Source organism: Daucus carota, chromosome 3, assembly GCF_001625215.2.
Source record: "Daucus carota subsp. sativus chromosome 3, DH1 v3.0, whole genome shotgun sequence".
Lineage (NCBI taxonomy): Eukaryota > Viridiplantae > Streptophyta > Magnoliopsida > Apiales > Apiaceae > Daucus > Daucus carota.
The window spans coordinates 56,795,372-56,822,231 of record NC_030383.2 but is presented as its reverse complement, the minus strand read 5'-3'; the positions used below and the strand labels follow the sequence as shown (position 1 = coordinate 56,822,231).

Genomic DNA, 26,860 nt, shown 5'->3' with positions numbered 1-26,860 from the left:
TGGCTAAATTTTTTTATTTTAGGTATGCCACCTAACTTTTTAGCCAAGGGCTTTAGATGGTTGGAGATGCTCTAAGTATCAAAAATTTGTTCCCAAATTTGTTTTACAAATTTATGTGGCAACATGTGATTGGTTACACTCATCTATACTATAATAATAAGCCAACGTGGGTATAATTTATAGTCTTAAATTTTGTTCATGATTTTTGGTTTGGTCATATTTTTTTAGTCATTCTTGTATTATTATCTTGCTAAAGATAAAAATAATCACACTAAAAATTTATCTCTTAATAGGAAAAATCTTAAACAATTATAAGACTAAAAATCTATCTTTTATAAGTACAAGTTTTGAATAAACTACAAACACTAAAAATGTATCTCATAATAAATACAGGTCTTAAACAGATTCAAAACACCATAGTCATACAACTTTCGAGCCTTCAGCTTGCTTTATTATTTCATTAAAAAAGTTATAATGACGATAAAATAAAATTATAAATATTTTTTTTGAATATTTTTTTTCAATACAAATACGAATAATTACATAATTTTTTCTAACTTTAATCTGTTACACGACAAATATCTTTTTTTCATACATACGAAGATATACGAAATATGGAAAATATGATTTAAAATTAATTGAATAATAAATTATTCCATATTAATAACAAAAAAGTATTTTTAAATTGATAATAAATTGTAAAAACTAAATTTTTGTTAGAAAATATAATCCGTTGGTTAATATAATTTAATTAAAGTTAAGTTCATTAATATTAAAATACTAGTAAAATGATATTACAATTTAAATTATAAAAAATAAATTACGAATTATATAACCGTCCGTGCTTCGCACCGATTAAAGGCTAGTATTAAATATTAATAAGTAAGGTAGGTAACGGGATCTCTGTGTACACATAAACCATCTAACTAAATTCTCCACATGACTGTCACGTCATTTAAAAAAAAAAAAAGAAATTGACGACAGATTTGGAATCCCTGTTCTGAAACATGTAAATATAGAAATTCACTTATGAGTTATCAGGTCCCTAGAAATATACCTAAGTTATTTCAAAAAGGGAAAAAAGATATATACCTCGAAGGAAAAGAAAATTGAAGCCCAGCTCTTACGAGTTTCGACTCAAGTTCCATGAAGTTACGGTGGATCCTGGACTCAAGAGAGAATTGGGGCGGAGGCCCAAATTATCCTGGGCTCCAGGAACCATTACAACATAGGACATAGTCAATTTGTCAATTTTCCGTAAATTGTCGCTGATTATTCATTTTTTTATTAAGTTCAAGGATACTTATTATTCCCTCCTTTTGATACATCTGTTAGAAGTTTTTATTCAATTCTTTATATTTATTGATGTATATAAAATATAATTTATTTATTGTAAAAATTTCAAATAAAAATATTAAATTTGTTCAAAAAAATAAAAATAATTTATTAAAATAGATATTATAAGAGGACGTGTCATACCTACGCGTGAACAATCCAAAACGACACCTGAATAGCAGTTTATGGAGCTGTTTGTATAGAAGAAGCAAACCTGCTTCTTGCTTCTGCTTTTCTTGACCCATTTGTGTAAATAAGCAGAAGCACTTTTAATAAGTTGAGAAATGTTAACTTCTCTATCAGAGTTTCTACTTTTTTTTCAAACACTTTATTAACTTATCTACTTTTCACTTCTAATCCACTTTTTTACTTTAAGCATAGAATCACTTTTTTTAAATTTGTCCAAACAGCTCCTTAGAATGTGTGTGCAGGCATCGTGTCACACATTTACACACAACTGCAACTGAATACATAAGCTCTTGGTTTCTTTAAACATCCTAAAAACAAAGAGCTTTCTACCATGTTTTTATGAAAACTCAATAACAATAACTTTTAATTTAGATGAAATATTTTAATTAATGTCATTTTTTATTATTATTAAAATTGATCGATTGAACCTAAAAAAATTCAACACCTACCTAAAAATTATTGTTAGTGTCTGCCCATAATCACAAACACGAAAATTCATTAAACCAATACTACAAAATAAGGTCTTTTATACATGCCAAATTGACAATGCGATACCGGCTACTCGGCGAGTAATACCTCGACAACAGTGAAGGTGTATTACTGAAATTGCTAGTAGTTGATTGGTAGGTAAAAAATCAAAGATCAGTCTGATTAGAAAAGCAGTGGTCTAGCTCACTTTGGTAAGATTTTTACTAAATATTCAAAGATTAATTTCTTTTTGAAGCAATATTCTACCTAGTTGGTAAGATTCTTAATCACATGCATATATCAACGCATGTTTTGGGTGTGCAGTCTATGGCATGTTTTGGGTGTGTAATTTATCAAGTATATTATAGTAACTTTTTTATAAATTTAATAATAATATAAGATGCGTTAAATTCTATTAGTTTATCAAAATCACTAATTAATCAAAATTAAATATACACTGTCACTATAAAAATAGGATCAAAATAAATCTATATTTCGAATTTGAAATTATAATGTTTAATTAATTAATTAAAAAGTAATCGAGATTTAACTATAATATTGTAGGTTAATATAAAATACCAACTCCAATTACGTGTTAACGGAGGAACGTATACAATTAGTGGGAAGAGAACTATAATAGCCAGTTAACATACTCTGAAAAACGATGAGTATTTCTAGTTATGTGAAATTTGGGTATATATTTTTTGTTTATGATATATTTTGATAGTTTATGTTATTATAAAAAAATATTTAAATCTATATATATATATATATATAATTAAAAAAACGGATTCAATATTAAAATTTTATGAAGGACCCGATTTGGTTTGTCTGTCCTTGTATATTACTCCATATCCGTCCCATTTTAATTGTCTCATTTCTTATTTTTGTTGGTCAAATTGACTAAATTTTGATCAAAGATTATGAATCACTCTTTCATTATTTTAAAAAACTGAAAATTACATCTTAAAGGAGATTAAAAGTTATTTCCGATGATATATTTTTTTAATTTTATCAATTAATAAAATATTAATAAATTTCAGTCAAACTTTAGTTAATTTGACCGACATAAAACCAACCAAATGTGACCACTAAAATGGGACGGAGGGAATAATTGCAAAAGAGTACAAACGATTTTAATCGGTAAATTTTGCAGAGAGTCGAACCGGACCATCGACTATATATATGTTCCTAGACCCACAGAATATTTGATTCATAATTTCATATGCTACATTACACATATAAATAGACCTACATAGTGTGAATATATGGACTAACACAAATTCTAGAATGTCTTTTAGCCCAAGTTGGCGAGATTTGCTCCCTGTTACACACTCACACTTGTCTCAAAAAGACTTAATTTCCAAACTAAAAGTTGCGGAAAAGTTCACCAGATACTCAAGTGCTTGTTTACTTGTCCCGAGACGTAGATTCATCTTTTGTACTCTCTCGTGGGATCAGAATTATTGAGAATGATTTGCATGTGTATAGAATATTAGATCTCGCACGATTTACTGAAATGATCATGGGTTTTTTTTGCTTTTGATCTCGTTCGAATTTTATAACTTGTGTCATGATGGGTTTGGAACTCAATTAAATACTTTTTACCTTTCTTGTTTATGGACGTGCAAGGTTAAAAAGAAACACATCATTTGGATTCATTGCATGTAAATTGCAAATTGATCGAGGAATATTAGGACGAATGATTATACTGATTCTTCAGATTTCGCAATCTTTATGAACATGAGATCTCGCCGGAAAATGAAAAAGGAGTCGGAACGAACAAAATAAGTAGTGTATCCAAATTAGGTATGTAAATAATTTCAAATGATACTGTGCTTATAAATAGATATGTAATTTATTCTCAAATGATATTGCGTTCATAATTAATAGGTTAGTCCGAATATTTTAATCAGTGAGATTATTAAGAATATAGGGGTACCCCTAAGAACGTTGGTGAGCGGGACGCCGGGACCCACGCCCGTTATAACCGACCGATTTGGTGCGGTCGGTAATGGCGGTCGTAAATGACACCATTTTTTACGACCGATCGCGTTTGGTCGGTAAGTCAGTCGGAAATGACCGCTTTTTCTCCGACCACTTTGGTCGGTCGGAAATTTTGGTCAGAAATGCCCGCTTTTCTAGTTGGACCGGTCCATTAAATATAATAAATATAATAGAATTAGAGCATCTTCAGCAGTGTCCCAACTAAGTTTCTTAAATACTATATACTAAACAATTCAAATTCTAAAATATAAGGATTCTATATTGATTGACAACTCCAACAATAATTCTTATTTGTGTTCCCTTTATTATTATAGTATTAAATTCAAATTCTTTCAACAAAAAGATATTAAGAAAAATGTGGGAAAGAGTGTCCAAAAATTGAGAGTTAAATATTTAATCATTAAAAAACAAATGAGGAATGGGTTAGGGATTACATATGAGGAATGAAAAGTGGATCTTAAAATTTAGGAAATGAATAAAGACTCTACTGGAGTGAATTTATGTCCATATTCCTCAAAATTTTAGTTTTAGACATGGTATAGCTAATCTGCTGGAGATGCTCTTATAGTCGGTTAATTCATGACATATAGATCAAGGTTCGTAATTCGTTTTAGTAATAAATTTTTGGTATTTTTGTATTTTTTGGAAAGATATATTCACATTCATCAATTTTTAAACAATTTTGTCTGTTTCATTGATAGACATATACTCTTATGATGCAGATTTAAGATACTTTCTTATATTCTTATTCTATTTCTTGATTCAAAACAATAGGGTTTTGATGAGTCATGAAAAACACTATATATAAGACCTTTTGTACTCTTTTTTCTTTTCGGCCAAACTTTCTACTTTTATCATTTCAAAATGGCAACCCTAGATTAGGCTTTTGAATACTGGCATATAGACACTAATCTTAAAGCAAATTCGTTCTAATATATTATTTCTCCAACTTCCGTCTCTTTTATCATTTTAATAAACCCTAATGCTTTACAGCCTATACTGCTTTGAATATAAGAAAATTAAGATGAGTATATTTTAAATGATGAAGCTAGGAAAAATATGTTGGGCTCATGTACTGTACACAGAGTAGGCTAAAAGCGCCAAGTGCTAAAACCAGCATACAATTACACCATGTCACCATCGATGGAGCTTAACGAATTACAGTTTAAACTGGGCAACTTATTTTTTGATCGAGATAAGGCCGTTGCAGGTTAACCATTCTACAACGTCGTTGAGAATATCTTTAATATCCATTGATTGTTGTTGATTATCTCTCACAATGATATTTTGTGCAGAAGGGCAAAAATTCTAAAATGGATAACAAATTAACACAAAATCGATGGTAGCCATCACTACAAGAAAACAGGTCAAAACCGACCACCTAAAACCGACTGTCACGAATAAAATCGACCGACGGTCGCGTGGTCGGTTTTACCTCGTCAAAACAACAAAACGACGACGTACGGACTGTGTGACGTGGCAACCCATAAAACTGACCGTTGACCCTGGTCGGTTATGTGTATGACATGGCACACGCATAACCGACCGTTCCCTATGGTCAGTTTTGTGTTCTGTGAAAAAATAATAAAAAAACAATTTATATAAAAATATATGTGCGTCAGTCTCTTAAAACGACGTCGTTTTTTTTGTTTGGTACCAAAACCGACTGACACGGCGGTCGGTTTTAACCTGCAGCTTTTATATCACTTTTAGCTAGTAGTGAGCTCCCATTCACTTCAAATAAAAATCAAAGGAGAACAAAGGAACTAAAGTGGGGAAGAAATATTGATTGCAAACATTTTCGATGACAGGTGACATCAAGTGGGACCATTTTCCTGGGAATGCAACAGCACATAACCGACCACCGACCACCCATACGGTCGGTTTTAAGTGTTAAACACGACCAATTGACGTAACCGACCGGGGTTTAACCGACCACCTGTATCGGTCGGTTTTAGCCTTATAACCGACCGATTGTGTCGGTCGGTTTTGACATGTTTTCTTGTAGTGTACATTAACTTCCTTTATTCACATAAAAGATACTATATGCTCGTTATTATTATTAGGATTGTCCTATATATCGATTATGAAAAACGCAGATATATAGAATATAAATGGAAAGATAATTTCACGAGCTGAAAGCATCTTCAACCATTGAAAACCTTTAGCCAAAAAGTGAGTTGGCATATTAAAAATAAAGAATTTTAGCCAACAGCTCGAAAAATCCATATTCCAACCATACCCGGTTGTTAGTCTATAATTTTAGCCAACCTCTTATGGATGATTAAATTTGTCGAACTTCTACAGGTCTGTAAGAAATCTGTAGTAAGACGTAGTAAGACTGCACATCATTTATTACCATATTGAACTGATATATTTTATTTTAACAATCTAACATTATTAAAAACATATTATTTTTAAATTATACCCAACCAATATAGCCAATATCATTGAAGCAAAATGTCTTACAGATTCAGCAAATTTTACATAATGTCTTACAATTCCTATTTAGCCAACGATTATAGCTAACGGCGGTGGAGATGCTCTGAGGTCTTTTATTAGATGTTTAAAAATAAATATATGCAACATATTGACAATATCATATTTATGTAAAGTTGATAACTAGGTGTTGCGCGATCAATAAAATGTACCATATCCATTATTGTAGCTCGAATATAACCATTTAAGATAACTTCACTAGCATTATCACGAATCCAGCTACTTTAATTTAATAGATTTTTTTAGAAATAAGTTGCTTTGGTAAATGACTACACGCAGAGATGACCAAAACCAAACGGCAAGCTAAATCAAATCATGTAAATTAAATCCAGTCCGTCCTAAATTTGTGAAAATTCGATCTATTCAGAAAAAAATGAACAAGAAAGGAGCATTATTTATTTTTTTAGAAAAATTACAAGTGCCTTGTAGTATGAAAATATAACATTACAAGAAAAACGCTAAAATCACCGGATAAAAGCAACCATCCATAAAAACTACTGAAGAGATTGTGGGTGTTTGGCTAAGCTTCTTATAAGTGTTTCCGGGCTTCTTTTAGCACTTTAAGCCGCTTCTATTTTTTACGTGGTGTTTGGCAAAAATAAGCAGAAATGCTTATTTTGGGTTTTTAAGCCAGAAGCTGGAAGCTAGACATGCTAGCTTTTTTTGAGCTTTTCCCGTGATTTGCATTTATTATGAAGTTTTAAAAATTTTAATATATAATAAACTTTATTTATTAATAAAGTTTTTAATATTTTAATAATTTGATTTTTTTTAAAATTTATACATTTAAATTACCAAACACTCAATTGACTTATAAGAAAAAGTTATTCAGCCCGCAAGGGTTGGTTTAGCTGGTTAAAGAGAGGACATGTATCCTCTTGGTCACAGGTTCGACTCCCGAAGGGAGCAGAATTTGTGATTATGCCTGTTAATCCACTTCTTTATTTTACTTAATATAAGTCACACTTTTAAGTTAAGCCAAACGCCCCCATTGTCTGTAGAGCCAAAACAAATTTGTGTTAATCGACAAACACATAACCAACCACATCTCTCAACACCATATTGGTGGTTAATAATATAAAATATTAACAGTATAAATCTTTTCTCAATCGATAGTGTTTTGATATGACATGTTATTATAATGGTGATTATATTTCAAATATGGTATATAATTTTATTTCACGTCGTTATTGATGAACATATATATTTACTAAATCATATTAGATGATGTAGCATTTTATGGAAGGCATATATAAAAACTCGATAAATATAAACAATAAAGTGTTTGAGGAATTGGTTATAGTTATATATGATAATTTTGTATGCTAACATTTATACATATTATTTATTAATTTTATTTTTATAAAATCATGCAACTACGATTGTCCATACAAGTCTTTAAGTTGTCTGTTAAATAAATATTAAATATACAGCTCTTAGCAAGTTGTGCATCGACGCCCTCTAAAATTCTTAGATAAAATTTAAATAATAACATAAATAAAAATAATAAAGGAAATGAAAAAAAGTAATCTTCATTCTAACAAGACATTTTCTTTGTAGAAAAATTTAGTCAATCTCATGTTATTAGTTATATTTGTCGAAACTTTAAAAATTTTAATTACATCATATGTTATCATAACAATATAATAGAGTATTACACCTTATAAATTTAATAAAATTTACATAATTAGTATTTTGTATCATCTTAGTCAACCGTTGAAGATGTTCTTACTTTGTACATTTTTAAGAGTATTAAGTTTAACAATATTTTAAAACTCATACTTTATTCATATTTATTTTTATATGTGAACTAAGAGAGAGAAAAGTGCTGAATGAACGGAAAAAAAATAGTTTTTATTAATAAAAGTAAGTTGAGAGTTTTATAAAAACTTTTCAAAGAGAGGGGAAATGAGCGACTCTAAAATTTATAGAAAGAATTTTAAAATTTCTTTTAGCTCTATTTGACTAATATTATTCATTTTGTCAATTATACAGCTCATCAGAGGGGTTGTAGGGTTGGAGATGGTCTAGCAAACTAATTTTCAATTGCTTTTACTCCAGAGCACTTGAAATTAATTTAGTGCTAAATTTATTAAAACAAGCGGTCCTAGTCAAATTAACAGGGAAAAAAAAATTACAGTCAGAGACCAAAGAATGTTGAAATTAACCTATTCTAAGTTCTAACACAGTTCGTGTAACACATTTAAGAAAATATGTTACATACAAACATAATACTACACAGTAAGAGTATTTAATAAGTAGACATATTTTTTCAATAGCTTTGCTGGCTATATAGTTGTACCAAACACACTTGTATCCAAGAGGTTATTTGTTAGCAGCTCAAGTCAATTTAACAGAATAGTCCAATAATCCCAGGTCAAAGATATTTCGTTGAGTGTCGCTAAGTATAGTTTGAAAAACACAAACATTGCTCCCTCACTTTGAAATGAAACCACAATTACGAAACATCTTGATCATGCACTACCAACTCAATGTGGTCCAGTGACATGCACTTAATTACTTTAATTAATTGTCTATTCTTGTCAACCTATGTTAAGCTTCTATCATGAGTAGCTTGATGGATTAATGCATGGAGGAGCATGAGCAACGGAATTATGAATTCCATTAAACAAACTGAATATTAGACGGAATTGTACATCCTTCTTTATCAAACTTGAACGTTAGAAATTGAAGATGTTAAAGATTCAGAAAAGATATTAAAACTTCGTTTAATTGAATAAAATTATTGAATGGAATACAATGAAGAGAGAATAGAATGAAAAATTATAAATAAATATTACAAAGGAAAAAAAAGATAATAATGACGAAATATGAATAAGTCTAAATTTCTTATGACGAAATCAGTGTCCCTTCCGAAAAATATGAGTTATAATTTCTCGTTTAAATAATTAGAGCTAGTGGAATGATGAAGAAAATAAATTTTTCTCTGACCACTGTCAATTTAAAATAAAAATTTATTTCATTCCCTCTTCATTTTATTATTTCTAGTGCAATCCAATCTAAGTGAACGCATCTTATAATGCTTTTACATTCAAATTGGTTTTATCAATTAAATTACTGTCATCACTCATGTCGTCATTTAAATTTTTCAAAAGACATCCGGCATTATTTATTTAGCAAGAAGAAAATTAAATAGTGAGTGTATCCTGAATGATTCCATTAAAAATTTGAAGCAGTACACATCAAATTTTGATTTGTGATTTTTAACATAAAGTTTGTGATATATTTGATTATGACACACCCAACCGTTTTTAATATGTGGCTGAATATTTCAAACTTTGCTAACAACCATATCGATCTGATAATCTTAATTTATTTATCAGTTTGAATCCAGGAAAAAGTGTCTACTATCTGGGTATATAGTAGTGGTGGAGGTTGGACTGGATCAAGAGATTTTACAAAGCATCTCCGAAATCGACACAAACAAATCTTGGAACAAAAGAAGAAAATCTGAGTGATGCATCCCCCATGAACCTTCTCAATACTTTACCTATACGTATACTATGAATCATATGTTGATCATGTAGGAGACTAGGAGAATCTCTCTATCATAAATCAATGCCTTGTCCCATGAGAAGTCTAACACAATCTATAGTAGATTGCAGAGGATCCTTGTGATGTTGGCCTATAATTTGTGACCAGTTATTTTGGGAATTTTAACAGTAAATAAATTGTACTAGCAGAAAGATACGTTTGAAAATTGTCTGTGATAATGTAAAGGCCCACAGGATAATAGTACACCTGTGAGTGCTCGTGGATCTCATGCATGTCGATTGCCTGGCTTTGAGAATCTTTTGCTTATACACATTAAACATGGGATGGAATAAAGTCTCGGCCCTTGTGTGAAAAAAGTGAAAACAGTTTCATCATTCTTGTCCTTCCGTATCTTTGAAATTTCATGCAGAGTTTCTCCTATAAATACAAGGCTTTTTCTTGCATCCTTCATCCCTCTGTCCTCCACCTTCCAACCTTCATTTTTCACTATAAATACAAAGAGTTTTTTCTTGCCACCTTCATTCCCATCTCTCTCTCCCCCCCCCCCCTCTCTCTCTCTCTCCCCCCCTCTCCCTCACCCTCTCATCTCTCTCTCCCTCTCCCTCTCTCTCTCTCCCTCCCTCCCTCCCTCTCTCTCTCTCTCTCTCATCTCTCTCTCCCTCCGTATATGATTATGTCTAAGAATATTTCTGGTCGAGTATATATTATAATGTCATTCCTCATATCTAGTTTAATATCGGTTCTAGGGAGGTACTTGAACCCACTGATTAGTATAAAATCTAGCTCATCAATTCCTAATCACGGAACTCTCTCAGTTAAACTCGCACCTAAGCTTCACTTCACTTCTGACGCCATCAAGATGGCCTCCACCGACTTCGGCAAAATAATAACCTCAAATATCCCATCAGCAGTCCTCTTCCCTTCCCACATTGACGACATAAAAAACCTAATAACTCTCTCATACAACTCAACCACTCCTTTCCCCATCGCGGCAAGAGGCCACGGCCATTCCGTGAGAGGACAAGCCACCGCCCGTGACGGAGTTGTGGTGGATATGAAATCTTTGAGTAATAGTCACGTGGGAACTAGGGTTTCCTGGACTTCGTCATTAGGGTACTACGCTGACGTCGGAGGCGAGCAGCTCTGGATCGATGTTCTATGTGCCACACTTGAGCATGGCCTTGCTCCGGTGTCATGGACTGATTATCTGTATCTAACTGTTGGTGGTACTCTCTCTAATGCCGGAATGAGCGGCCAGGCGTTCTATTATGGGCCTCAGATCAGCAACGTCCTTGAATTGGGCGTCATAACCGGTACATAATGGTCGAAAATATCCGCTTTTCTTATAATTCTTGATTACTTTCAATAACAAATTAAACGGCTGAAAAATCATAATCTTTTATTAACAACACATGATTAATTTCCGAGCAATATTAAATAATTACAATAATAATATTGATAGGAGGAATCGAAAAAAATGAAGATATATAGACATGTGTCACTTTCAAAAGGTTTGTTATAATGAGAAGATTCCTGCTTTGACAGTTCTTGTTGACATGTATGATACAAGGAATCTACGTATACACAATCTCTTTTACACAAGATCTTAGTTTGTTCGGCGGCTAGGAATCATAATACTCCCTCCGTCCCATCCATTTCTTTACACTTTCCTTTTTGGATGTCCTATCCAATTCTTTACATTTCAAAACTTACCAAAAATAGTTAATGGGTCCCATCACTTCTCTACTTTTCTTTCCTTTTCACACTACTTTTACTCCACTATCCTCTTTTTATACATTAAAAATCAATGGGTCCCACCACTTTCCCCACTTTTCTTCTTCTTTTCCACTACTTTATACATATTTCTTAACCTCCGTGCCCAACCCATTCGATAAGAAATGGGTGGGACGGAGGGAGTATTGTCTAGGTTTACATATATTCCTTGTGTTAGGTAGGTATATATACACACTAGAGCTTCTTTTGTTTATCTTATAAGTCACTTCATACAAGTACGTAATGATCATGATGACGCCCCAGGATACGAATATACACTTTTTACATGCATATACAAATAAAATAATCATTACAGCAAAATCGGCTACTATCAAAAATGTCTATATTCAACCGAACTGTTAATATTAATGTTTATTTATTATTCTAGTCTTTTAACTGACTTTAAAAATTGTTATATTTTTTTTTAATTTGCACAGGAAAAGGCGAGTTCTTTACATGCTCAAAGCACACAAACAGTGAGCTATTCTATGCAGTTCTAGGAGGTCTTGGTCAGTTCGGGATTATAACCCGAGCGAGAATCGTACTCGACAAGGCACCCAAACGAGTAAGAAATTAATTCGAGATGTATAATGAAAAATATTTGTACGTTAACTAGACACATGATTAATTTTTTGTTGTCGTGTTTTATGGTGTGCAGGTAAAATGGGTGCGCATGCTTTACCATGATTTCTCCGCTTTTACGAGAGATCAAGAGCACTTGATTTCGATTACGGGGCTGGACTACGTAGAAGGTCATTTACTGATGAACCAGAGTTCTGCAAATAATTGGAGATCTTCTTTCTTCTCGCCTAATGATGTATCCAACATAGCTTCTCTAATCACTCAGCATAAGATCATCTACTGCTTAGAAGTCGTCAAGTATTACGATGATTTCACAACGCACACTATAGACAAGGTCGATGTCTAAAAAACATGAAGTCTTAAAATACGTGTCAAGTCCCCGTCTCCAAGATAAACAACCTGGGAGACAGAGGGAGTATCATTTTCTTTTGAGTATTGTTTTAAACTTATGAATATCTTGCAGGAGCTAAAAGTTTTGCTTGAGGGGTTAAGCTTTAATCCAGGTTTCGTGTTCGAGAAAGATGTTACATTCATGGATTTTCTCAACAGAGTCCGAAGCGGAGAGCTGCAGCTTCAGTCTCAGGGACTATGGGATGTTCCTCATCCATGGCTAAATCTCTTCGTGCCAAAATCCCGAATTTTCGACTTCCATCAAGGTGTTATTGTAAACATGATCCATGCGCGAAACATAACTAGAGGACTTGTTCTTCTCTACCCAACCAACCGAAAAAGGTAAATTACAAAATTTCAGAATTTTTTAAAAAATGGCAACTTATTCAATCTGATGCAAATTTTGCTGAACTGCAGGTGGGATGATAGAATGTCTGCAGTCACACCAGATGAAGATATATTTTATTCGGTAGGATTATTATGTTCCGGTGACAACGATAATTGGAAGGCCATGGATGAACAAAACAAAGATATACTGGAGTTCTGTGAGAAAGCGGGGATCAGATTTAAGCAGTATCTTCCGCATTACACAACCAGAGAAGAGTGGATCGATCATTTCGGAGAGAAGTGGAGTATTTTTCAGGAGAGGAAGACTATGTTTGATCCGAAGATGATACTGTCTCCTGGGCAAAGAATTTTCCATCATGTTTAGAGCATTATGTCCCACACGTACTACGTATTTAGATAACTTAGGTGAATACGTATTTTCCATCCGAAGATGAATTATGTTTTAGCACAGTGGTACTATCATTTAGTAGTAGTACTAGTTTGATACAAAGTTAATTTTAGTGTCTCTGTTATGACTTAACTGCATGCATCTCTTTCTAAGAATCACACAGCAAGGCACTGAAGATAGTGCATGTACTATGATTCCCTGTCTGAACTCTCAATTGTCATTATCTGCTGAGAATCTGTTTCTCAGAGAATAACAGTTCTGAATCAAAAAGAAATAATAATAGTCCCAAAAATAAGTCAAATTCAAATATGGCCAGTGCACATAGTTTTGATACAGAAGTCATGATGAGATTCGGATTACAGGGTACAATGGAACAAAGGTCCAGACCGTGAAAATTCGATACTTGTTTTTTATACAATGAATGCTTTGAATGCCTTAACATGAAGTCAATCAAAAGCAAAACTGAAAATTTAGTATTGTATAGTGAATCATGTGTGGTTGAGCCCCTCAGCTGCACCATGATACGGCACAATTGAGCAACTGAGCAAGGAACAGTGTAACAATTCTAAGACTGTTCAAAATTTACCTCGGGGACACACTAAACTTGACTAGGAATATTTGTGCTCCAAGCCATCCTTTATAAAAGGCACAACTACTGAAGCTAATTCAGCTTGGTGTGACGTGTACTTGTGATCAGCTCCTTCTACTATGTGCAATTTGTGGTTCGGTATGATCTTGTCAAACTCCATTGCATCATCGACTGGAATGACTTCATCGTCAGATCCATGCACTGTCAAAACCCTGTGACGCAAACATCTATTATGTGCTCATATAGACCTTGGCATAATCGTATAAGACGTGTATTTATCAAAAAGAAACAGGCAAAAGTTTTGGTTTCTCCATATATGTGAAGTCTATACAGCGATCATTTGAATTAACTCAACTTTCTACTTATATAACGAGTAGTCCAGCATATTATTGAATTGTCAAATCTTCCTCAACTGAATCTGGGAAAAGGCCATTCATGTTTCAATAGATCAATTAGGCAGTATTTGAAATCAAAGACAGCAAACTGATCATGGTTCTGCTAACGCAAAAGCTTAACTGGAAGTTGTAGCAGCATAGAACTTTGGCTAAAGCACTAATCAATCTCTTTTTGTTAATTGAACTTAGACACCAAATTTTTATCTAAACTTCAATGAAAGTGTGATTCTAATTAAACATTGTCCCCTGCACATCAAAGTGAATTAGAGTTCTGTCATTACATGAAATTAGCCAGTAAGCAAAGCATGGCGTGGCATTGCAGTAACCACTATTATAATATAAATTTACAAAATTTATATATTTATATTGAATTTTTAATAATTTTATTATTATAAATTGAAGTATCAGTAAATTCTAATTAACCCATCTTTGTAAGGATAAATATAAAAAACAAGTTTGATGGGAACCTTGAAAGAATTTATATTATAATACAGTTTTTAAATTTCAAATTATTTCAATAATCAAATTTGGGTTTAATATAAATATAAATATAATATAAAGAGTATAGTATATCATAATGCAAACTTAAAATGAATAAAGGGTACCACTGTTTATATTTACTATACAATCTATTATTTCCCCTCAACCTATTTGATGAAGGGTGACTTGTCACTAGTATGATCATCGGGTGTCAAAAATTTGTGAACTTCTTATATTAAGCTTATATCAACTTGTACAGCAAGCTAAGTATAGTTAGTTGTTAGTTAGAATGTTAGTTAGTTGTAAGGATAGATTAGTCATTTTAGTTTCTATTCACAGCTTGTATAAACACATTTGTACTCACATTTGAATATTTGATGATATAGATTTGTAGTTCATTCCTTACATTTCTCTCTCTAAATCTTACTTTCTGCATATTCTTATATTAGATGGAAGTTGGCAAGTACAACATACTAATTGTCATAACTTAAACAACAACAAACAGCCAAATATTATTAATATTAAAAACTTCATCGGACCTGCATCTGCTGTCAATATTAAGGCAAGCCTCATGCATATTGGTAGTTAAGCGTTCCATCAAACTTTCCTTGGTAACCCGATAAGTACTCCCTGCAAAAGAATAACTATTATTTGGCTATACAATAGCATATGATGATACAGATGGTCCAATTATCATCTTCTAAAAGTGTTACTACGCAACCCAATGGTGCCTGGCTGCTCGATATAGGGGCTAAAATGTGAAAGACCAGGTTTTACAATTGCATAGCCAATGTCATGCAGATATATAGAACATTCTTGCAGTATTAGATAGCTTGAAGTATATGGGTCGCGCTCAAGAGAGAACCCGTCCTTAAAATAGAACCATAGAACCACTAAGGTTCTGCTGCAGAACCCTAAATTTTAAATAGATTTTTAGGATTTAAATCTAAATACATGTTTTTTTCATGTTTTTTCATCGTTGTGTGTGTTCAAAAATAATTTTAAAATATAATACATAGATATTGACATTTTTTGCACGTGAAGTTATGCTACTGAACCCTAACTAATACTAGAAATCTAATGGTTCTCTCTTGAACATGACCCTGAAGTATATAGCTTAAGAAAATTAAAAGAATACATCTAGAATTGATGCATGAACAGAAGTTAAGCCAAAAGCAAACCATTCCCAAGACAAGCACACATCTGTGAGAACTTACAACACTGATTTTCTCCAAAAAAGTACGGAAACCCAGTTTGAACCTGGTCTACAGCATTGTCCGTAACAGCAAGTTGTAGATTTAAAGCACTAAATGATGCATAGAAATTTAAATACTACATTACGGGAACTGGAATATGCATGTGATTGTGTAATTAGAAATTTAAAAAATCTCTTAATATAAAATCAGTTTATTTGCTGGATAAGAATTCACAGACCTTTAGATTTAACATCAATGAATCCCTCCTTCTGGATCACTTGCAGAAAATCTCTACCCAAACGTTTTTCAATGCCTCCCTTTAGATCGTAGCGACCAGCAACATTGACAACTCTTTTGATATCGCGATACTTTGATGCGTAAAGAAGCACCACATCGCCCCCTGAGAGGATAGCTCTCAACAATTTATTACGCAACAATATGTCAAACTCAATAGTTTCTGGCTATCCCAGTTATAAAAACAAATTTTAAAGATTAAAAAATAGATAAATATATATACATAGAGTCTTATTCAACTACAAACTCTCTTATTCAACAAACTAACAACCCAGCTGGAATATCACTATTTTAAAGAAAATGTCACAAATTCCCCCGCCCCCTCCACCTCCACATCCGCCACCACCACCTCCGCCTCCGCCTCCGCCGCCTTTCACTTTGCAACCCCAGTTCGGCGACCCCTTCCACCTCTTTCAACCCACCATCAATACTCAAAACCTCCACCATTGTCATCTATACACCAACCACAGCCGGTGGTGGTGGTTACAGCTTCTGTTGGTACTGCTCCCGTTATCTCTTTTGTGCAGAGGAGTCAAGAACAGGGAACCCTTACACGCCACAGACTTCGAAGATCAACGAATTGAACAAACGGGAACATTGAGAACAGTAGTAATCCTAACATTAGCTGAGTACGATCTTTCAACTCTGCGGTGCTTGTGTCGAGAACCGCCATTGAAGCTACTCGGACTAATTGAAATCCTCTCCAAACTCTGGAACACAATTTTTCCCGATGACTTCATCTGAGGGATATCCAACGAGACGCCTCCTCGAGCTGCCGCTGCATTGATGTCCACTTGTCTCCGCATTGAAATTTCTGGAGGTTTTCACCAATTTTTGCAACACAAATCACTAATTTCTAAAGTAAATATCACTAAATTGTACTGGTTTTTTAGTTTTTATTTAAGGGTTGGTTTGTATTTGATCACTAGCCTATATATAATAGATGCAGCTATCTGGTAGCAGTCAATTTGCTACTTGCATCTTGCTTCCTGCCTCACTTTTATATGTCACGAAAAGTTTTCACATAAAAAATATTATATAATGAAGATTACTAGGGCCATATGTTTATCTTTTCATGCAGCTGAATTCGATTTTGGAATATGGATCTATTGACCTGTTTTCAGGTTAAGAAAGCTCGGTCTAATAGTTTAAACTTTAAACTGCAGCCTCAGATCAATTTCACCCGTATTTCTAATCAATGACAAAAACAGAGACTTCATCTAAGTCACTGGTTTATCAAACCATAAATTCAAACAAAAAGTTAGCAGCGGCCAAAATCTTCTCCTAAATCTTCTCCATGGAGCTTAACATTTGATGGAAGCAGAGTGATGATCTACCTTGACGAAAAATGAAGAATCACGTATATTGGGTGGGATAAATAACCAGACTTGCTTTTATCTATATCGTGATACTTAGCTTTACGGTTCTATCACCATCAAACTCTTCTCCCAATTATATTTTAGTATCTTAATGTTCCCAATGAACATTAGTAATTGATGGCTTGGTAAGAACTCGTTGAACATACAATGAGTATAGTAAATTTTTACATAGAACTTTTACATTAATCAAATGGCATGTAAAAGTGATATGACATATATATACACATACCTCCAGCTAGGAACATGTTGCAATTAAGATAACTGTAGGATTAACATAGCTTTCAATTCAGTAGTGGTTCATTACCACATTATAAATTTTGACATGACAAATAAAAGAAATCGTCTAATTAGATAAAGTGGAGGTTTTCTCTATGACTAAAGGGGGAAGGTTGCATGATTCCTAAAACGGAAAGGAGACAAAAGTTGCATAAAAATGGTGACAAATTATAGTAAAAAAGCTCATACCTTTGCTATGCCCAACAATTGCAGTTACAATTCGTTTCATTCCATTTAAGTGTTTAATTACAGCACACAAGTCATCAGCTTCTCTTTGATAGTTACCGTACTCAAATGTGCCTTCACTTTCCCTGAAAAGTGAATATTAATAATGAAACTACAAATACTGATTTTTGATATGATGCAGTATATTTTAGAGTGTCGCATTATATTTAAAAAAATGCCGTTTTTTGTTAAGCAATAAAACGCCGTATTAATTTTATTTATACAATATTAATTAGGAAGAAGTTTGATGAATGCTACTATGTTTTGATGCAAAAGGGCCACAAATAACATCTAAAGGTATGTTCACACTTCACATAAAACATGAAAAGGATAAACTGTGAATTAACATGGAAGTGTTCAAAAGATGCTGTAACCTGATTCATTTTTGATAAGTTTACTACTCTAAGTATATTTCTAGGTAATGTCAAAGAACTTCAAACATTACTCCTATCAGTTGTAAGATACCACGAAACTTACCCATTTCCAGCAAAATCGAAGGAGAACACACTAACCCCTTCTTTTTCTAAAGCGGCTGCAAGATTTGCAATCGTGCTACTTTCCTGATGATAGATCGCAATTATTTAGTGAATACTAGCATGTTCACAAGAATTAATTGTGAATAACTATTTGAGGATATATGTTAGACCCAGAGTTAAAAGATAAATAAAGATTCACAAGTATTTCATCAAAAAGTACGTTCAGTGATTTGATTTTGCAGGTTAAAGTCAATGAGGCTGTCTTCTGATGATATTCTTATCAGAATAAATTGGTGATGCGTACTAGTGCCATTTAGAACTACTGAACAACCCAGTTCTAGCTCTTCCACTGGCATACTCTGTAATTGATTTCTCTGTTTAAGATGACATGTGATAATGTACATATCCCGTAAAAAAATCTATTCACATGTTCGCAATATCAATAGAAAAACACATGACAATTATAAATACCTAATTAGTATTTTAACTTAACATTTTTATATTAAAACTTCCCCCTTGTGGTGGAGGATATTTGCACCAAGAACTAAACAACAGACCTTTGATGATCGGAAACCATGACACAAGACTGCAATCTCCATCGTTTTACTGTCACGTAATACACCCACGAGCTTTTCACCATAGTTGTTTTGTACAATAATTCTCTGATGTTTTTCTGAAACTTTGCAAATAACAGGAATGAGTAAACATTACAGTAGTTACTCGGCAGTAACCAAATGTGTGATGACCAATAAATATCTGTCATAAAGGAGATCGCATGTACTTAACCTTAAAACCAATTAAATTACAGTACTCAAAGAACCAGCCAGGAACCAAGAGCACCACATATTACATAAGTTTGTCTACCCAGGAAAAGGACTTTCTCTTCCCCTTAATTAAGCTTTTCGGGGTTCAATTCAAGATAAGAGGCGCAAAATCGACAATGAAGAATCTGATTATTCATAAATTTTGGAATGTCCAAGACTCCAAGTTACAAGCACCAATTTTAAGGAAAAGAGCCAGGTGAAACTAAAAATTCATATGTATCAAACTAAAAATTCAAGAGCATTCAACTATGCCTAGTTCATTATAAACACATTCATCTGTATCAAACTAAATTGCATACATAACAGTATACACAGTAACTTTAAATTCAAAATTTTCAACATTAATAATAAAACCACAATCTAGAGCTATAAGGATTATCAATAGGAACCCTTCAAATAGTTAAATTACCAACATAAGCAAATAATAATCCATAAATTCATGTATATGTATTTATACATATAATTGTAGCAGAATCATACATATATCACTGTTATACACACATGGGCCATTTAAAAATACAATCTTTAGGCCATTAAAGCTGTAAATTGTGGTTAAACAAGAAAGTTCGAACCTGGGGTTTGCTCGGAGTGAGCCATCTTCAATGCGTTGCGCAATTTCTGAGTGCGTGACGGTACTGTGCAGCAGCCTAATGGAGCCGCCTTTTTGGTAATAACAAGATTCGATGGAAAATTATATAGAATAGCCCCCGTAGCCATGACCATTTTGTTCCCTTTTTAAGAAAACTATTAAGAAATATTTAAGTACCAACTGGATACATACATTAGCAGATGGGGTGTTACGAAACTGACAAGATTTCCACTTATTTTTTGTTATTTATCATTCTTTATACCTTCGAGGTAATTTTTTATTTTTTTTCAGATTGGAGATTATATGCATCATTAAAGCATGTATTATGATTCATTAGTACTATGAATCTCGAGCTCTCGGGACCCACTGATACTCGAACTCTCGATCTGTATTGATATCTGATGAGAATTTATTGAGCCAAATAAAATAACAGTTCTGAATCAAAAATTACTTACAAACCCGGAAACAAGCCGAATATGGATGGTACACATAGTTTTGATACAAAAGTCTTGATAAGGTGTACTAAAAATACAGACCACAATAGAACAAAGGGCCAAACAGACCAAACCCCAAAAACTCAGGTACCTAGAATTTGTACAACAACCAATGCTTTGTACGCCTCAAACTGAAAACGATCAAAAGCAGAACTAGAATTCCGATATTGTTTGTTGAATCATGCGTGGTTCAGCTCCCCGAGCTGCACTATGATATGGTACAATTAAGCAAGGAACAGTGTGATAAGTTTTAAACCTTGCTTATGCATCTTTGTGCTCAATACCATCCTTTATGAAAGGCACAACTACAGAAGCTAATTCGATTTGGTGTGACGTGTACGAATGATTGGCTCCTTCTACTATGTGCAATTTGTGGTTCGGGATGATTTTGTCAAACTCCATAGCATCTTCGACAGGAATGACTTCGTCATCAGATCCATGGACTGTCAAAACCCTGTGCCACAAACATCTATTATGCACTAATATAGACTTTGACATAATCATATAAGACATATATTTATGACTAATATTAAACAGGCAACGGTTTGGTTTCTCTATATCATAAAATCTTAAAAATTCAGCATATCCCAGAGCTTCCTCATGTTCGATCAATTTCATTATGTTGTATGTGAAATTAAATGCTGCACAGTCATGGTTCTGCTAGTGCAAAAGGTTCATGGGAAGTTGTAGCAGCATAAAGTTGGCTCAAGTTTTGATCAAACTAATTAAATTGATTGAACGCACACGCCAAAATTTTAATCAAACTTCAAGGAGTGTAATTCTAATTAAACAATACCACCAGCATCAACACCAGAGTGACGTAGATTTTTTCAAGAAACGAAATTACATATATATCATCTTGCAGGTTGGCATGAGAATAACAAGCATGTGAAACAAAAACAGAATTACATACTTAAAATAAAAAGTTCTACCCATTTTTCATTATATTTTAATAATAAGATATAGAGCACTTATATCTCTGTTTAAGAGAATCAAGCAATGTAAATTATAATCCTTTGAATTATACAATATAATGTTTGTTTTTCATTGATTTTCAAAAAGCAACTCTATCGTTTAATCAGCACCTTCGCGAGGCTCACTAGCTTCATCTTAACAAACTGAAGTACCGAACTCACTGGCAATAGAACGTTGCATTAGTAATAGACTTCCCCACCATCTGAACAGTCTTGGACAAATTCTTTCAAAACTAGACATGCGGGGTAAGAGACTTTTACATCAGAAGAACAATGAGTAGGTTTATTACCCCACAGCTTCTATCTAATCTTTTGGATTAAATTTGTTAAAAGAATATTCAATCTATGTAGTAAAAGCACCTAAGGTTTTGATACGATGAGAACTTATCATGGTTTTAGAGTAAGTTTTGTCCCTAATTAGAGATTTAGAGGCTGCAGTAATATCCATATATCTAATGTACCTTTGTCAGTTAATCCCCTAAACAGGACCACTGTCTAGAACTTACCCACAATTAAACATTGATGGACACGACACTGTAACTGATTGAATCTACAATCCAGGCAAACTCCAATAAACATATTTGATAGAGTGATTTGTCACTGGTATAATCATTGGATTCATTGGATGTAGAAATTTTAAACTTTTAACTTTCTGCAAATTCTTTTATTAGATGAAAGTTGGCAAGTAGGGAACACTAATTGTCATAACTCAGTGAAACAACAACAAACAGCCAAATATTAAAGATATTAAAAAACTTCATCTGACCTGCATGTATTGTCAATATTAAGGCAAGCCTCGTGAATATTGGTATTTAAGCGTTCCATCAAACTTTTCTTGGTAACTCGTTGAGTATCCCCTGTTATAGAAAAGACTATTAATTGGCTAGACACTAAAATACAATACTACATATGGAGCAGCTCATCGTCTACTAAAGACACTAATATGCAACCCAATGGTGCCTGGCTGCTTCGTATAGGGGGGCTCGAATGTCCCAAGACCAGTAGAGTTTGACCATTTCATAGCCAATGACTGCCATGCAGAGATATATACAACATTCTTGTGTTAATACATAGCTTAAAGTAAATTGCTTCGGAGGATTAACAGAAAATATATTTAGAATTGATGCATTAACAAAAGTTAAGCCAAAAGCAACGTCCACACCATTCCCAAGACTAGTACACATCTGTGAGAACTTACAACACCGATTTTCACCAAAATATAAAGAAACCCGGTGCGAACTTGGACTACAGCATTGTCCGTAAGAGCAATTTGTAGATTCAAAGCACTAAATGATGCATAGAATTTTAGATACTACATAACAGTAAATTGAATATGCATGTGATTGTCTAATTAGAAATCTGAAACCGGTTCATTTGTTGGATAAGAACTCACAAACCTTTTTTATTCTTAATATCAATGAATCCATCCTTCTGGATCACTTGCAGAAAGTCTTTACCCAAACGATCTTCATTGCCTCTCTCTAGATTGTAGCGGCCAGAAACATTAACAACTCTGTTGATATCGTGATACTTCGATGCGTAAAGAAGCACCACATCACCCCCTGAAGGATTGCTCACAACAATTAACTCCCCAACAATATATCAAAATCTATAGTTTCTGGCTAATCCCAAATAAAAACAAATTCAAAGATGCAATAAATAACCAGACTCCCTTTATTAAAATCGAAGCTACTGACCGTCAAGGCTCTTTAACCATAAAGTTTTCAATTAGATTGTAGTATTTTCTTTTTCCAATGAAGATCAGAAATTGACGACATGGAAAGAACTCATAATGCACACAATGAGTATACTGACTTTTTAGTTTTTACATACATACAACCGGAAAATAATCGAACAGCAAGTGATATATATCTATGCATTTCTCCTCTTAAGTGAATGTGCAAGCACCAGAATTGTACAACTAAACATAGCTTATGGTTCCATACCACATTATACTTTTTGACGTGACATAAATAAATCCTTCAATCAAATAAAACGGGAGGTTTTCCTCTTAACTGATAATGGGAATGTTGAATAATTCCCAAATGGAAAGGAGAGAAAAGTTGTGTACAAATGGTTTATAGTACAAAAGTTCACACCTTTGCTATGCCCAACAATTGCAGTTACTACACGTTTCATTCCATTTAAGTGTTTAATTACAGCACTCAAGTCATCAGCTTCTCTCCAATAGTTACCATACTCGAATGTGCCTTCGCTTTCCCTGAAAAGTAAGTATATATAACAAAACTACAAACAATAATTTTTTATATGCTGCAGTATATAATAATGCTCACGTCAAACAATAAAACACTATATTAATTTTATTTATACAATATTATTCAGGAAAATGTTTATTATATGCTGCTATTTTTTGATGCAGAAAGGCCACAAATTAACTTGTGAAGGTATGTTCACAATTCACATATAAACATGAAAATAATAAGTTGTGCATCAACATTGAAGTGTTCAAAAGCTGCCTTAACCTGATTCATATTTGAAAAGGGTTAATTATCTAACTGGGCACTCGCTTCACACCAATATATCATCCGGGTCAATCACAAATTTTCGGTCTCATTTGAAACACAGTTTCCAGAAATTATATCAATCTTAAAAATAAAAGGTTAAATTCAAAAACAAATCGACAGCTTGAGAAGTGTTACTCAAGGGGATTTAGCACAGTAGACTATAGATTATGTAGGTACGATTAATTGAATTTCTGCATCCAAAAAAAGGGTAAAATTGATGGTGGAAGAGATGGGTTATGAAGAACCCTAATAATCCATATACAGCCATTTTTTGGACGCGAAAATTCAATTAATCGTACCTATATAATCTTTATAGCCTATTGTGTTAGATCCCCATGAGTAACACTGCTCAAACTGTTGATTTGTTATCGAATTTAACTTTTTATTTTTAAGACTAATCCAATTTCTGAAAACGGTGTTTTAAATGAGACCGAAAATTTGAGAGTGACCCAGATGATATGTTGGTGTGAAGTAAGTGCCCAATTAGATAATTAACCCTATTTGAAAAGTTTCCTAATATAAGTATATTTTTGGAATTTTGGGCAATGTCTTAGAATCTCAAATATTACTCCCGTCAGTTGTACAAAACCACAAACTGACCCATTTCCAGCAAAATCAAAGGAGAACACGCTAATCCCCTCTTTTTCTAAAGCGCCTGCAATACTTGCAATTGTGCTACTTTCCTGAAGATAGATAGCAATTATTTAGCAAAAATTAGCAATTTACAATAATGACTTTTGAAGAACTAGTTGAGGATATATGTTAGATTACGAGTCTAAAGAAAAATAAAGATCCACATTTATTTCATAAAAAGTAGGTTTCATGAATTGATTTTGCAGGATAAAGTCAATGAGGCTGTTCCTGTCTTTTGGCGATGATTTTTTTTAAAGAATAGATCGGGGATGTGTACTAGTGCAATTTGGAACTACTGAACAACCATGGGCGCAGTCAAGATGCAGAAGTGAAGTACTTTTGCGATTTAAAGAGAAACAATAACTTACTTCCTTGTTCTTGGAAATTGCTTAACCAATCAAAACTGAGACTTTTTAAGGATGAAATGACACAAAGTGAGATAACAAATGTAAAGTAACAACCCCCCACCCACCCACCCAATGATAATGGAGGATAATTTGCACCTACAAACTGAATTACAGACCTTTGTTGATTGAAAACCATGACACAAGACTGCAATCTCCAGTGTCCCACTTTCACTTAATACACCCACAAGCTTTTCACCATAGTTGTTTCGTACAATAATTCTCTGATGCTGTTTTTCTGAAACATTGAAAATAAAATGGAAAGAGAAAACATTACAGTAGTTACTCAGCACTAACCAAAGCTGTAATGCAATATCAGCAAAAGATAAATATCTTTTATACAGGGGATTGCATGTTCTAAAACTTAATACCAATTAAACTATATTACTGAAAGAACCAGTCTGAGTAACAAACTAACAAAATCACAAAGGTTTGTCTATTCAGGAAAAAAAAAGGACTTTCTGTTCACGACAAATAAGTTTTTCAGGGATCAATTCAAGATAAAGGTACAAATAAAAAGACGAAAAAGAATTAATTATTCATAAAATTTGGAATGTACAAGCATCAACTTTAGAAAAGGAGCAAGGTTAAACCAATTTAACTAGCAAGATCAATAAATCATAAGCACATTCATAAACACATTCATAGTACACTATAAACACATTCATTTTTAATCCCAGAAAACTCCACTATCCATAGTACACTATAAACACATTCATATGTATCAAACTGAATTGCATACATTACACTTACTAGTTGCTTTAAATTCAAAATTTCCAGAATTAAAAATCAAACCGCAATCTAGATTTAAGGATAATCAATAGGATCCCTGCAAACCGTAAAACTAATGAAAATCCACAAATTCATGTATATGTGTGCATATATGGTTATATCAGAAATTCAGAATCATACATAAACCACTCTTATGCACATTTCAGCCATAAAAAAAAAATAAAAAAAAAATCAAACTTTAGACAAACCAAGTTGTTATATACACATGGGCCATTCAAAAATACAATCTTTCGACAAAAAAAGTTTTGAATTGAGGAAAACAAGAAAGTTCTAACCTGGGGTTTGTTCAGAGTGAGTGGAACTGGAGTAAGTCATCCTCAGTGTCTTGCGTGACCTGCGATTGCGTGAAGATACCTTGCAGAAGTTACCTGTTCAAGAATCTGATAATCCGATGTAGAAGCCTTTTTGGTAATAATAATATTTTAATGGAAATTATTTAGTGTAGCCCTTATTGCTAGGGGTGATCGCGGTCCGGTTTGGTTCGGGTTGGAGATAGAACCGGAACCAAACCATATATTAGCGGTTTTTTAAAATCTCAAACCAACCCGCGACCCGCAAACCAATTAACCCAGATCAAGCGGTGCGGTTTTTAATGGTTCGGTTAAGCGGATTGATCGGTTTATGACTAAGACTTATAATCAGAGACGAGGATCCATGAATAGTACTAGAAAATAGAGGATCATTTTGTCTCCATTTACATAATTTCACATAGTTAAATTAAAATACAAATTTTAGTCTAATAAAATGCATAAAGTTGAATACAAATTTTAGTCTAATAAAATGCTTAAAGTTGAATCGAAGTCGTGGATTACTGAATTGA

At 33.2% G+C, this 26,860-nt stretch overlaps 3 protein-coding genes across 4 annotated transcripts; 1 reads left to right on the top strand and 2 right to left on the bottom strand.

Annotated features, from left to right (window-relative positions):
• The first annotated feature begins 10,456 nt into the window (after window positions 1-10,456).
• Window positions 10,457-13,623, top strand: LOC108214428 (cytokinin dehydrogenase 3). The gene is made up of 5 exons (XM_017386419.2): window positions 10,457-11,327; window positions 12,225-12,352; window positions 12,446-12,703; window positions 12,833-13,101; window positions 13,177-13,623. The coding sequence occupies exons 1-5, from the start codon at window positions 10,682-10,684 to the stop codon at window positions 13,469-13,471; spliced, it is 1,596 nt and encodes a 531-aa protein (XP_017241908.1). The 5' UTR covers window positions 10,457-10,681; the 3' UTR covers window positions 13,472-13,623.
• A 148-nt stretch (window positions 13,624-13,771) lies between these two features.
• Window positions 13,772-20,439, bottom strand: LOC108214429 (putative uncharacterized protein YDL057W). The gene is made up of 7 exons (XM_017386421.2): window positions 20,202-20,439; window positions 19,363-19,478; window positions 18,807-18,889; window positions 18,294-18,415; window positions 16,394-16,555; window positions 15,499-15,589; window positions 13,772-14,296 (listed from the first exon to the last, which is right to left on the bottom strand). Exons 1-7 carry the CDS (start codon window positions 20,350-20,352, stop codon window positions 14,104-14,106), a joined length of 918 nt encoding a protein of 305 aa, XP_017241910.1. The 5' UTR covers window positions 20,353-20,439; the 3' UTR covers window positions 13,772-14,103.
• A 256-nt stretch (window positions 20,440-20,695) lies between these two features.
• Window positions 20,696-26,479, bottom strand: LOC108214430 (uncharacterized). Of its 2 annotated transcripts, XR_010290135.1 has the most exons (8): window positions 26,316-26,479; window positions 25,368-25,486; window positions 24,812-24,894; window positions 23,786-23,907; window positions 23,084-23,248; window positions 22,637-22,716; window positions 22,453-22,543; window positions 21,121-21,166 (listed from the first exon to the last, which is right to left on the bottom strand). XR_010290135.1 is itself a non-coding variant. In XM_017386423.2 (7 exons), the coding sequence occupies exons 1-7, from the start codon at window positions 26,353-26,355 to the stop codon at window positions 20,974-20,976; spliced, it is 813 nt and encodes a 270-aa protein (XP_017241912.1). In that variant the 5' UTR covers window positions 26,356-26,479; the 3' UTR covers window positions 20,696-20,973. The 2 variants fall into 2 exon arrangements, 1 of the variants encoding a protein (XP_017241912.1); XM_017386423.2 differs by lacking the exon at window positions 22,637-22,716 and having other exon boundaries at window positions 20,696-21,166.
• Window positions 26,480-26,860: the final 381 nt, after the last annotated feature.